A 14,115-nucleotide genomic window follows, 5' to 3' on the forward strand; every position below is an offset into this window, starting at 1 on the left:
TTCGTACATTTCCATAGCTTCATCTTTCCCTCAAAATCTACTTTGGGATTCAATTGGAATTATGTATCCCAGTGTTCTCTTGACCTGCCAAATTTAATCTCTGAATGCAACAACTCTATGCAAAGGACTCTTTCAAATTTCAGATTAATAAAGACTCTAGATAGTACTCAGATGGCTACTGCTTGTCACAGAGAAGAGATTTAACACAGGTACCCTAATGATCAGAAGGAATATTTTACAGTGTTAATCTCTCTGTATCACAGTGCAGACAACAAATAGTAAGTCCCTATGACATTAACTCCAAACTTCTTTTCTATCCAAACCAAGTGATTCAGAAGGTAAGCCTTATGTTTATGGCTTTATTAGGAAGACTAATTCTGCTCTCCATCTTAGGTACTCATTAGCTTTGCCAATCACATGTCACATTTACCATATTAACATATTCAAAATTCTTTCTTTCTGGTAGACTGCAAAAGCAAAGGGGGACCCTACCTCTCCTCTGGCTGCTGCCTTGTCAAAAGAAAATACAAGAATACCAGCTGAGTCATTACGACCTCTGTTACCTGGATATATGAGTCTGAAGTTCTTCCACATGTACGGTCATCTGCTTCATCTGGTCCTTTAGCATAAGACAAGTTTGCTCTTTTGAACGTATTTCTTCCTCCTTCTTTTGAATAGTTTCAGTGAATTTCTTCTCCCACGTTTTTGATTCATCTATCACCCTGTCCCTGTCATCCTGAAGGGAAGACATGCTCCTGGTGAAGGCTGCAAGCTGGGCTAGTGTTTTGTTTAGGCTGCCTTCCAATTGCTTGGTTTCTTGATCCTTTGTCTTCAAGGAGTTTTGAAGATCAACAACAGTTATTTCCACATAGTCTTTCTCCCTCTGCAAAGTTGCCAGCTTTTCTTCCATGTTTTTAATTTCCTTTGAGTGCTTGTCTTTTTCCTGTTCCAGTCTCCTCTCAAATTCCTCATCTTTCTTCTTCATTTGAATTTTAGTATTCTCTTTGTTTGCCTGCAACTCTTCTTTCACTTTGACACTCTCTGCTAGAACCCTTGCTGCCTCACTCTGGGTGTCATCCAATACCACCCTGCAGAGGGCAAGCTCTGTTTGGGCTTTCTTGGTGTCTTCAACTGCTTTAGCTACAGTCTCTTTGGCTGCTTCTACCTCTTTCTGAGACTCGCTCTGCACAAATTCCAGAGCTTTAACAGTTCTTTCTAAACTACTGTTCTTTTCCTGGCTTTTAATACAGTCCTTCTGCAGCTGCTTAATCTCCTGCTGTTTCTGTTTCAGCAGCTCTTGAAGCTCTTTTACATGCGTGCCACTGTCTCCCCTCCAACTGCATTTTAGCTTTTCTACAAATTCCTTTTGCTTTTCTGAACTTGCTTTACTTTTCTCCTTTACCATCTGACATTTCTCCTCCTCCAGTTCTTGCATCATTCTCTGCAAACTCTGAAGCTCATGTTTCAGTTGCTCATTTTTGATCTGGAAGTCTGTTGCATCTTGCTGATAGTTTCCAATACTCCCATTCAGTTCTGCCAGCTGATTCATGAGCCTTTCTTCCAAATCATCCTTGTCAGCCTCTAGCGCGTCCTTCAGTTCTGTCATCTTGACAAGGTCGTCTTTGGTTTTTTGGACCATTTGTTCCATCTTTGCTACTGTGTCCCGAAGAGCATTCAATTCATGGACTTTTTCTTCCATTTGGGTCTCTAAAGCCCTTTTCTCACCTGCTAAAGTCTCAACACACATGCGGATGTCACCCAGCTGCTGCTCTGAAGACCTCCTATTATCTTCTAGTTCTGTGATTCGCTCTGTGAGCTCAGCTATCTGCTGTATGTAGGTACCAACATCTTCACGAGGGCTACCACCTTCAAAGGCTTTTTGTTCCAACTCTGCAGTAGGATACTCTGGTCCAAAACTTATGTCCACTGGATTTTCAGTCCTCTCCATTGGTGGTGGTGCGGCAACTGCTTGATTTGTTTCTTCCCTTGCTGTCGTCTGAGCAACACACTTGTCTACCAGTTCTCTGCTTTCCTTCAGCTTAGATTCCGTTAGCTGCAATTGACACTTTAAGTCTGCAATCTCTTGATTAAGAGACTCCTTTTCAGCCATTACTGTCTCAAGCTGAGTAGAAAGAGACTGGTAGTCCCTCCTAGAGCTCTCCAGATCTTCTTTCAGACTAGTATTTGTAAAGACATCTCCAGTCCTGTGTAGCTCTCCATCTGTAAAACGCATCTCTGCTCTAAGCTTCTCATTCTCCTCCTCTAGTTCCAGGATCTTTTGTTGCTTTGATTTTGCAAATTTCCTCATTTTCTCCTTCATTCCATCAATTTCCTGTCCGGCTTCCTGTAGCTGCTTATCCGTTTCCTCTTTTTTTGCTTCAACACTTTTCAGCTTAATGAAAATTTCCTGCTTTTCCTGCCTAACAGTTTCCAAAACACGCTGAATCCGCTCAGCCTCATCACTCACATTCTCATAGGACTGCAGGAGAGTTTCATATTCTTTCTGAAGCTCCCTGTATTTTTCATGCCACTCAGAACTCTCAGTGGCTTGAAGGCACTTCAAGGATTCCATCTCATTCTCTAGTTTCTCTTTCTCTAGAACAACTCTATCTAGAGTAAGTGTCAGGTTTTTACAGCATCCATCAAGATTCTGATTTTCTGTAAGTACTTTATCAACTTCCGCAATAAGTTTTTCTCGCTCTTCAGTGAGGCCTGCTAACTTTTCTGTTAAAGTATCTGTTTCTTTAACATGGCCACATATTTGGCTTTCCATATTTGTCAACTTAACACAAAGATTTTCAATAGTAGTTTTAGCATTAGCCAGCTCCTCTTTTAGAGATTTACTCTCCTTTAGTGCCTCTTTTCTAGAGATAAGTGCAGCTTGCAACTTTCTCTGCATTTGATTCTTCTGCTTAGCTGCTTCTGCACCATCGTCTTGCTTCTCCTGAATTTCAAGCAACTCTGTTTGCAGTCGCTTGCTTTGTTCCTCATGTACCTGAGCTTGAGTTTCCAACTCACTACATAGTTTCCTGACTGAATCCTCTTTTTCCAGCAACAGTGCCTGCACATTATTGAGAGCTTCACTTTTCTCCCTTAACTGCAACTTGAGGAATTCCATTTCTTCATCCTTTCGGTGGATAAGTGTTTTCAGGTCTTCCAGACTGCCCTCTCTAGAAATTTTTGCTCGACTCTCGTCCAGTTCTGTCTGAAGACTTGCTGCCTTAGCTTCAGCTTGGTCAGAGGTTCTCTTCAGCACTTCTATGTCCAGAAACAACTGTGCTACTTGCTCTTGCAAATTAAAGACTAATTCTGATTTGCAAGCAATTTCACTTTGCATATGACTAACATTATATTCCAATTCCTCTTTCTCCATCTGCAATTTTTCAAGTTTTTTCTTAAACTCTTCCCCAGAAACATCTGCAACTGGTATAAGCTTGTTATCTGTTGTATTTTCTGCTTCCATGCATGAAGAATCCAACTCGCCTTGATTCCCAAGAACACTCCCTGTTGATCCTTTCTGTTCTTGGAGTTGTCTGAGCTGAGCTTGGATGCTCTCCTTCTCTTTGCTTTGCTTATGAAATTGTTCTTGTAGGATGTTGTATTCATCTTTCTGCTGTTTCAGCTGTTCTCTGTGATGCCTGTCTTTTTCTTGAGCCTTTTTTATAGTGTCTTTGCGAGATACCAGGGCTTCCTGAAGTTTTTTTTGAAGTTGTTCTTTTTCTTGTTCAAGAGTTGAAATCCTCTCTTTCAGAGCAGACTTTTGGTTTTCTTCAAGATTTGTAGCTGCTGAACTATCTTTTTCATTTTCTTCATCATCTTTTGGGCTTTTATTGGTTTCATTTTCTTTGTCAGCAATTGTCTGACTCTCCATGATTTCATCTTTAACTGAAACAGTGTCTGCTGTACCTTGCAAGCTTCTCCTCATTTCCTCAATCATTGCCTGCAATCGTGCTTCACTAGTTTCTTTATCCAGCAGGTCCTTCCGGATGCTCTGCAACTCGGATTCCTTTTCAGAAAGCAGCTGAATTAGATACTCCTCACTGGACTGACTTTCCAGATTCACTTCTCTGCTTATCACGCTTATCTCATTTTCTTCCCCTTCAGCTTCTCGAGCCACTGAGGTTTCTGATTCATGTTCTTTTCTCAGTTGTACTAATTCATTCTCCAATTTGCTAACCTTTTTCAGAAGTTCTTTCCTGTTAACAAGTGCTGCCTGCAGCTTCCGCTTTACTTGCTCGTTTTCTTTTTTCAGAAGTTCAAGTTTATTTTCTAATACCTCACTTTCATCACATGCTGCCTCTGCCTCATACTGCTGCTCAGATGCCCCACGTTTCAGGTTTGTATCTCCAGCATCTACATTTTGGTTTTTTTCTGCCTGGACTTTTAAAAATAGACTTGTTTGCTCTTTAAGACTCTTCAGCTCATTTTCTAGAGAAAATTTCTCTTCATTCAGCAGCACTATTTTCTCAGACATGCTGACGCTGATCTCTGTCATCTGTTGGTCTTTCTCATGCAAGGTTTGTTGCAGGCTGTCTATAGACCTGGTGTGCTCAGCAACAAGCTGTTCTAGGCTTGCTGCTTTGTGTTCCTTTGAGGCTAAGTTTTGGGAAAGCTCTTCTATCTCAGCTGTATTCTTCCTCAAAAGTTGTTCTAGATCAAGTACTTCACATTCCTTTTTCTCAATCTGGCTTCTCAGATCTTTTAGTTGCATGTCCTGGTCAGAAAGCTGAAGTTGTGCTTCATCCAAGTCTTTTTGCAAAGCTTCAATTTTTACCTCCTTAGATTTAAATTCATTTTTAAGGCTCTGGATTTGTTCTCTCAGAAGAATGCTTTGACTGTCTGACAGTCTCTGCTTTTCTGAAAGAGCTAGATTTTCCTCAAGTTGCTTCACTTGCTCTTTCAGTTCTGCTATGGTAGAAAGTTCCTTCATCTGACACAGGAGCTGATCTCGTTCTTCAGACAAAACACAAAATGCACTGTCAGAATCCTCAATTTTTTTTCTGTATTCCTCAGCCAATTGGTTTAGCCTATTTATTTCTGCACCTTTTTCTCCTAGATCTTTCTTATAGGATTCTTCTGATTTCTGCAGCATTACTTGCAGTTCTGTAATTCGCTCTCGTAACTTTATCAGTTCTTGAGATTGAGAGGTGCCAGGTTCTGGATCTGCTGTAGAGACTTCTTGCGTTGCCTCCACCTCCTCTCTGCAGGGGACAGTGCTCCCCTGCGGCACTTCTTGAAGACTGATGCTGTTTTCCTGAAGCACACCAATTTGCTGCATTTCTATTTCTCTCAGTAATGAACTACTGCCCAACTCATTTTGTGTATCTGAAGTCTTTTGGTCTTCTCTCTCAATAAACTGTATCTGGGAATTATCTTCCAGCTGGTTAGCTGCTTCTCCTGTTTGGTTACCTGTAGAAGTTTGGCCATTTGAGCCCTTGAGCTGCCTTTTCAGAAAAGTTATTTCTTCTTGGGCTTCTTTCAGCTCCAGCAGCAGAACTGACAGCTCTTTCTGTTTCTCTGCAGCAAGATACTCCAGAATTCCAGGCGAACAGCTTTCCCCAGTAAACTGCTCACTTCCATTGGGAAGGCCATCTGTTCTCGCCTAAAATAAAATAATAGGTTTCAATTTTCCTTTGAATCCTGTGAAAGGGTCACTTTTGGAAGTATCTGCTTTCCACATTTCGTAGTTTAGGGATACTCTTTCATGAGCTGGCTATTGCAATAAACAGTAGCCTCACTAATAACAGGAAGTCTCCTCAGATCATTTCTGTTCATTTCAGTTTCTGAAGCTGCAGCATGAAAGATTCTGGCTTTAGGATTAGACTACAAATTAACTTCCTATTCCCTTATTTCCCAATTCTCTCTCGATTACAAGATAGTATGATTCTGAAGTGTTTCAGTTCTCCTGTGATTCCCGCAAGCCCTCCGGTGTACTAATCCAGTCACATTTTCCTGGATCCTATCCATAGTCTCTGAACGAGGAGGTTTTGTGGTTTTGTCCCCTATTCTATCTGCCCATTTGACATGGCAAAGAAACAGTTTAGAAGCCCATATTTCAGTCTGTGTCCATCTCCAAAGTGAAAACACTAGACAAAGTATCTGGACGAGAGCACTTGGCTTTTTCCAAACAACTATCTTAGGGTTTCCTCCCACCTTCAAAAACAGATTACAAAAGAAAAGCACTCACAAATCCTTCCCAGAAAGCACGGATTGGCAGCCCACCAATAAGTCAACATCTTATGTTGTAAAGGCTGTCTGTTCATTGGTTTGGAGGGCAGAAACAATTTATGGGGAACCATTAAAGGAGAGCTATCTCTTAAAGCCTGCTGCAGTGTTGCAACAACCACTTTAAGTTATGGGATGTTAAAAAAACAAGTCTTTGGAGCTTCTAAACTAAATTAAAGTTTTCATAACCCCAGATGCATACAATATTGAGAGGAAAAAAGTTCCAGAATAAATTTATACCTCAGGGAGCACCCAAGTGTCATCAAAAGGCTTCTGCACTTCAAAATTCATCAGCTCTCCTGACACACCTAGTGATAAAAAGTACACTTGTCACCATCAGCATAACAAGTTGCATGGAAAGTCAGTAGGTAAGTGGAGAAACAATACATGGGACTGGAGCGTCTCTAGTTTCTGAGGCAAGAAAGACAAAAAAAAAAAAAAAAAAAAAGAGTTTGAGCCTATGCATTGCACCCAGACATCCCCAATAGCTGTGCACATGCAAAACCTCCTGCATTTGCTACGTGCTGGCATCACCTAATTCTACACTATATCTAACTTCTACAGAAAAATTAAGAGGCAAAGAGAGATGTGAGTTGGTTTCTTTTTTTCTTTTTTTTTTTTTTTTTTAAATTATTCGTGGGCAGGGGTTGATGGTAATTCCAAACACACAAAAAACCAAATTACTAGCTTGCAGAGAAGAACCCAATTCTTCATCTTATCTTAATTCTCTTTTGTGTGTTACACATTAGCCTTTTCATCTACAAACACACTCTCCCTTCAAACCCTTCTCCCTTTCTCATCTTGGTAACTACTTCTTTCTTCTCTTCTGATATATCCTATCCATCCCACATTAGAATGTTCTCTTCTACCTTGTGTGCATCTTTTCTATCTCCCGTACATCTTCAGATTCTGATCTCAAAGCTCCTCTTTCCGAATCACCTTAAATTTGTCCCTGAAACTTCTCAAATTCCCACAATTTTCTTGTTACATGCCTTATTCTGTGTCCTCACCTGTAGGAGTAGAAGAGCAGTCTATATAAGAGGCTGGAGCTTCCAGAGTCTGCAAGTCTTGCAATTTCACCTCAGGTCCAAAATCCTTATTCTATTGAACAAAAAATACTCAGTTTTGGCCATGATCTTTGCATTAGAAGATAGCTATCTTAGCTGCCTGCTGCCCAACCAAGCTTTAAGTAAAAACTATCAGTCACAACTTTATACGCAACAACGCCTAATGAAAATAAATTTTAAATAAGGTAGATTGGTTTTGACGTCAAGCAAGACACTAGGACATATCTCAGCAGATTAGGATATCAATGGATGCAACAATTATAATAACATCCTTCCCACCTTGAGATGCTTCCTCTTCCATCCTTACTGCTTCAAAGGGACTAACTATTGATTCATAACCTTGCACTGAACCACCCAAGCAGAGAAGGTGTGAAATCATGTGTTTGTCACTGTATGCCTCACCGCTCCAGCGGATAAAGAACCTGCAGTCTTCCCAGGAAAGTTACACTAGGCTCCACCACGCAGACAAACAAACCACCTCACAACAATCTATTAACTGCTATGCATCTCCCATTTCTCTGTCAGACAGGACAGAACCTGACTGCTGAAGAAGAGAGAGGAGATTTTGCTATTTCACAGACACAAATTCTTTTTGCCCACACAAAGGTGCTGAATAAAGCCCAGGAAATTGGTTAGTTTGCTGTTGACATCCATACAAGAACTAAGACTCATCTACTAATTTCTTCATTCTGAAAAGTCCGCTTACGAGTTAACATGCGCCTAAAGTGAATGGCAAGATTTCTGGCTAGTTCCCAACAAATGTTGTCTTTCACCACAACAAACAATAGACACCATTTGTACTACTTCTGCGGGAAAGGTTTGAACTAGAGTACAAGGAGACAACGAGTCAGAACTAAGTAAAGCGTCTCTAAAAAAGGCTACTCCCTCCCCACCCCAAAAAAAAAAGAAAGTAAAAAAACAACCCCAACTCAACCAGGAAAAGAATGAAAATGAAATGAAGCGTTCAGAATTAACATTTGCTGTAACTACCTAGAATGTAAGTACAGGGCACTAACAGGTCACACAATCACGAGAGAATGATCTCCAGACCCAAGTTCTAAAGCACTTTGCCTTCGCAAGCTCCAAGCACTGAAATGGAACGTATGGCATGCATCCAAGTAACTCGCACACATGACCCGAACCCCTGAGCTGGGTTTGGATCCACACAGGACTTGGCCTAAAAGCCATCAGATGCACAAATGGCAGGATATGGCTGTTTAAGTGTAAATATTTACATACAAGCTATTTAGCTAATTTTTTTTTTTTATAATTAAGACACTGAAATGGACAATTCCAGGGCTGGGTTCATTGACCCATTTTAAACATCCACCTTGGTTCAGGTGAATCATATGCTAAAGAACCTGTTATCTCCACTGTCTGTAAAGGAGCTCTAGAAAATAACTCAAAGGCTTACACATGCCCTTGAAAAGGCCGTGCATGTGTGTATCCGTTGATCCACTAGCTTACATCTCAACTAATTCCAGGCAGTTGGAATGTAAGGATCTGACGCCAAGCAGGATAAGCTGACTCAAAATGCATTCTCCAGTTCCAACATGAGTCCCAAATGTCAACTTTTGCCCTAATACTTCACAGTAATAGATATACTATAAACTCTCTCTGATGGAGAGAAATGTATTAGATAAAACACAGCACCTCCTTCCCCGTGCTGGCAGGTTGTAACAGAGCGGAGCAGTCTATAAAGAGCCTAGACATCGCTGTAAGCTAACAAACAATTCTACAAGAAATTCTTAGTACAGATGTCACCAGTAGGCTGACTGCAACTGGACCTGCAGCTGCCACAGTGGAAGAGTACAAGGACAGAGTCTACTTGTCTCACACTTAACAAAGAGAACTCGGCTTCCTCAAGTCAGTCTGCCAGATCCCCACCAGGGCAGTGGCAATGGGTAGGGCTGGTTTGAAAGGCGTCCTATAATGACAGCTGAGCCTTTGGAATTGTATTTCCTGATACCTGCCTCAGAGTTTAGTCTATGGTTTTGATGAAGAACTAATTCACAAGAGGCAGAAAATAGCAAGAATATGGATTGGGTGGATGAAGGACACAAGATTTCCAGACAGCCAACAAAGGGAAATACAGTCTGATAAGAATACAGTACACGCAGTATTTGGAAGCTATTTCTGTCTTTCATCATTAATCCAGTTAATTTTATCATTAATCCAGTTAATAATAACCTTCCAAAGAGGATTGTTAAAAAAGGCTTAGCTGTTTTAAGGCCAGTCCTTGACCTCTTTTAGCTTATTTCAGCAGCTTAATCATTACCTGCTTTGCCTTTTCTGTGACCATCACAGCTTCCTGCTGAGGCTCCTTGAGAACAAGTTGCAAGTGTGGTATCTCTGAAACATTCAAACACAAACAATTTCTTTGAAAACTAAAACCCTGATTTAGAGAGTAACAGGATATTCTTCCAGGAGCTTTAGAGAACAGGGCACATGGCTGTTAGTAACACTTACATAGTGTGTGTATGTATGTGTACACATATATATGTACATATATATTTACATATATATATATATATATGTAAAACATTGTAATCGGATAGTGTGGTTTGGGTTTGGTTTTTTTTAAGAGGCAAACCACCAAAACAACATACTGTTTTAAGCACCTTTTAGAAAAGAACAGTTGTTGTTATACAGACTAAAATTAAAAGACAGCTAATAGAGTTTCAAGTTTTAAGAATCATTTTTATAAAGGAGGGGAAAGAAAGAACTATTGTAGCAAAATGTTTCATATTTCATTTGGATATAAACGAAATGAGAAGTCATTAGAATCAGAGAAGAATAAAACACGCAAGGGCCACAGTCCATGTCAAGACATGGTCCACATCCGTGACAAGAACTCAGATGCTATTTGACTAAGGATATTTTTACATTTATATTTCCGTAAACTGGCATTTATGATAGGTATGTCACTGTATATGATGAAATGACTGGCTTGGTAGAGGAGAGGAAAGCACTCGATATCATCAAGGCCTTCAGTAAGGCTTTCGGCACTGTCTTCTATAAGAGGCTGATAGAGAAGCTGTTGATGGATGGGCTGGATGAGCAGACAGTGAGGTGGACTGAAAAGAGTCTGAATGGCCAGCCCAGAGGGTGGTGATCAGGGGCATTAAGCCTAGTTGGAGGCCAGTGTACCCCAGGGGTTAATACTGGGTCTGATCCTGTGCAACATCATTAATCATCTTGATGATGGGGCATATTGCATCCTCAGCAAGCTTGCAGATGACACAAAACTGGGAGAAGCTGCTGATACACCAGAAGGTTGTGCTGACATCCAGCGTAAGGCTAGGGGAGGGTAGGGAGAAGAGGGAGAAAAGGAGGGGAAAGGAAAGGGGGAAACAAAAAAACCCCAACCTTGTAGGCTGAGATAAAGACAGTTTAATAGAACAATATCAGAAAAGGAAAACAGCATAATGATAACAATGGTAAAAGAATATACAAGATACAAGTCACTACCACCACCCAGTAAACTGGTGAACTGGCACCATTCCGAGCAGTGATCTCAATCCAGATGTTTTCTTTCTTGGAAACTGACTGAACTTCATACGCTTTTCCTGAAGATGATAGAATCATAGAATCACTTAGGTAGGAAAAGACCCTTAAGATCATACAGTCCGACTGTTAACCTAACTCTTATCTATTTTCTTAGTGTGGAGGAAAAAGTAGAAAAAGGTAAACTCCATGGTTTCTTATGTAGCACACAGAGACATTCAATCACTCAAAGAGCTGCTTCAAGAAAAGTTTAAGGAATCCGTGTGGCTAGTAAAGATATACTGATACAATGCACTGCTAAGCCTATGAAAATTAAGGCTGTACAAAGACTTTGAAAGTGTTTACATTTAAGAAAATTATAGTTAAGTAGTTTTGAGGCATTTGTTGAGGTCTGCTTGAAAATCATAGGAAATTGCAAAATATAAGGTAGCTATATGTAAATCCTTATTTCATTCTACTCAAGTTAAGGCTGGAGTACTATGGGCAGTTTTAGGCATCACGCTTTAAATAAGACTGACAAATTAGAAAGTCATCAGGAGATGAAGAAGAGCAACAAAGTATTTAGAATCTACAGAGGAGGTTTAAAAGATGATTATTTTTTACATGTTTCCATTTAATCTTTTGGTGTTTTCTTTAAAAAATTACATCTCCCAGGGTTTAAAATATTAAAAAATGTCAGTAACCAAGTGTTCAACACACCCACTGGAAACAGAATTACAAGAAAAGAAGTTTGTTTTCAAGTAAACACACAAGTAAACATGCATTGGGAAAGACCTTTTAAGTAACATGACAGTGAAGCTCTAAAAGTCACTGCATTTTTCAGGTTCTCCTTTCAGCAGAGGAAGGACCTTCTTTTTAAGAAAGCCGATGGACGCCTTCCAGGTACATTTTGAATATATTCAATCTTAACTTAGGGTATGATATCAGATTAAAAGCTGGACTTCTGTAAGGCCTTTGATACAGTCCCCCTAACATTCTCGCCACTAAACTGCAGGGATATGGGTTTGACAGATGGATGAGGACAGGTGGCTGAGAAGGCCAACAGCATCCTGGCTTGCATCAGGGACAGCGTGGCCAGCAGGACTGGGGCAGTGACCGTCCCCCTGTACTGGGCACTGGTGAGGCCCCACCTCGAGGGCTCTGTCCAGTTTTGGGCCCCTCACTCCAGGAGGGACATCGAGGGGCCGGAGCGTGTCCAGAGAAGGGCAACGGAGCTGGTGAGGGGTCTGGAGCAGGAGTCTTGTGAGGAGCGGCTGTGGGAGCTGGGGGTGTTCAGCCTGGAGAAGAGGAGGCTGAGGGGAGACCTTCTCGCTCTCTGCAGCTCCCTGAAAGGAGGGGGTAGCTGGGGGGGGGGTCAGGCTCTTCTCCCAAGGAACAGGCGATGGGACAAGAGGAAACGGCCTCAAGTTATGCTGGGGAGGTTTAGATTGGATATTGGGAGAAATGTCGTCACCAAAAGGGTTGTCAAGCACTGGAACAGGCTGTCCAGGGAAGTAGTTGAGTCACCATCCCTGGAGGTATTTAAAAGATGGGTAGACATGGTGCTGAGGGACATGGGTTAGTGGTGGTTTTGGCAGTGTTGGGTTGATGGTTGGACTCAATGATCTTAAAGGTCCCTTCCAACATAGATGATTCTACGAATAGAAAATTTATTCTACCATCCTTCCGCAAAACTGACATTAATGGAACAAAAAAGCCAAAACCAAAATTTTTCATTGAACTTAATATGCCCTACCATAATGAAGCTAACCTTGGTGCCCTTTTCTGGAAAACCCTGCAATCACGTAATATTACCATCCCTGTCTTCATCCTAGCTTTTTCATATCTTTGCCATGTTGTTTTCACCCGTCACCATAGATCATACATGCAGGAACATGAAGCACATGAACCGTCTTTTTAATAATTCCAGATGGTTTACTTACATGTTTCTGTCAGCCTGTTCACTGTCCAAGATTCAAATAGTTCCTTTTCCCTTTATAACTAAATCCTACTTTAATCACTGGAAAGAACAATACAGTATTTTTGAAGATCTTGGCAACGAAAGCATAATGAACCAGTAACCATGGACATGTTTATTATTAAAAAAAGGCAAGAACAATTCTTAAATATTTTAAGAATATTCAAATAAGTAAAGTAATCGTACCGCCTTCAGTTTTCTGTCTTTCCAAGTTTTCTGTGGGTAGGAGTGAAGTCCCATTCTGATCTTCCTGATCTATTATTTTTTCCTGTGAAGTTGTTTCACCCTGTTTAAACATAGCACGTAGGGGAGAAAGATAAATTTCAGTACAGTTTACACATATACATTAGTCTTTGATCTTTCAGTTAAGCTTTTAACAAATCGATTGGCAACTTTTAAATTACTCAAATTGGCTCTTATTTCTTTCCAGGCTTCCATAGTCATAACATGTCTGCCCATCAGCTAAGAGAACCCATAAGAGCCTTTCTCAAGCAATACATCATAAAAAGGAAATCCAAACATTTCATTCGTTTTCAGTTCCTCAACACATGGGAAATTTTCAGGAGAATCGTATGAAAATATCATACCTGTTTCTTCAACAGCTCATTCTGACAGCAGACAAATTCCTCAGATTTCTGTACAAGTTCATCTAATGGAGGGGGGAAAGGGGAGTTAAGGTGTGTTCTTGTCTTTTTTGCTGAAATATATCCAGTTTACTCATACGCACAATACTACACGTGATAAGTCCCTTATCTCTCAGTCACTGCTTCTTTTTTGGGCCGTAAAGAAGCTGGAAGAAAACCAATTTGAAGTAATAGTTTGAGCCAAGATCAATGTTATTAGTTCTAATACAAGTGTAGAGAGAAAATGGTACTGTTTGCTTTCCTTGGTTGTTTTACTTATAACGTCAGTAGAAACTCAGACTCTGGAGAATGTGGCACATCTAAGAAGAACTTATATAAGTTGATGGAAAAAATCCAAGAAGTTATTAAAGTTAATTAAAAAATATATCTGGCTCAAGAAATCATAGAAACATAGAATCTGCAAGGTTGGAAAGGACCTTTGAGGTCATCGAGTCCAACCACACGCACACACAAAAACCCGCTACAATCTCTGCCACTAGAGCATGCCCTGAAGTGCCAAATATACACGTTTCTTAAATACCTCTAGGGATGGTGACTCAGCCGCCTCCCTGGGCAGGCTGTTCCAGTGCCTGACCACCCTTTCAGTAGAGTAATTCTTCCTAATCTCTAATCTAAACCTCCCCTGCTGCAGCTTCAGCCCATTTCCTCTGGTCCTGTCGTTATTCCCCTGGGAGAAGAGGCCAACACCCACCTCTCTCCACCCTCCTTTCAGGTG

At 40.7% G+C, this 14,115-nt stretch overlaps 1 protein-coding gene across 4 annotated transcripts in view; it reads right to left on the minus strand.

Moving 5' to 3' along the window:
- Nucleotides 1-14,115, minus strand: part of GOLGB1 (golgin B1) — a 57,834-nt gene that overhangs the window by 22,287 nt on the left and 21,432 nt on the right. For all 4 annotated transcript variants that reach the window (XM_063323830.1, XM_063323829.1, XM_063323831.1 and 1 more), the window contains 6 exons: nucleotides 13,344-13,405; nucleotides 12,943-13,042; nucleotides 9,571-9,644; nucleotides 7,236-7,326; nucleotides 6,466-6,533; nucleotides 564-5,602 (listed from right to left, as the gene is read on the minus strand). In XM_063323830.1, the coding sequence (XP_063179900.1) occupies nucleotides 564-5,602; nucleotides 6,466-6,533; nucleotides 7,236-7,326; nucleotides 9,571-9,644; nucleotides 12,943-13,042; nucleotides 13,344-13,405 (5,434 nt within the window). The remainder of the gene's footprint in view (nucleotides 1-563; nucleotides 5,603-6,465; nucleotides 6,534-7,235; nucleotides 7,327-9,570; nucleotides 9,645-12,942; nucleotides 13,043-13,343; nucleotides 13,406-14,115) is intronic.

Source organism: Chroicocephalus ridibundus, chromosome 1 (assembly GCF_963924245.1).
Source record: "Chroicocephalus ridibundus chromosome 1, bChrRid1.1, whole genome shotgun sequence".
Lineage (NCBI taxonomy): Eukaryota > Metazoa > Chordata > Aves > Charadriiformes > Laridae > Chroicocephalus > Chroicocephalus ridibundus.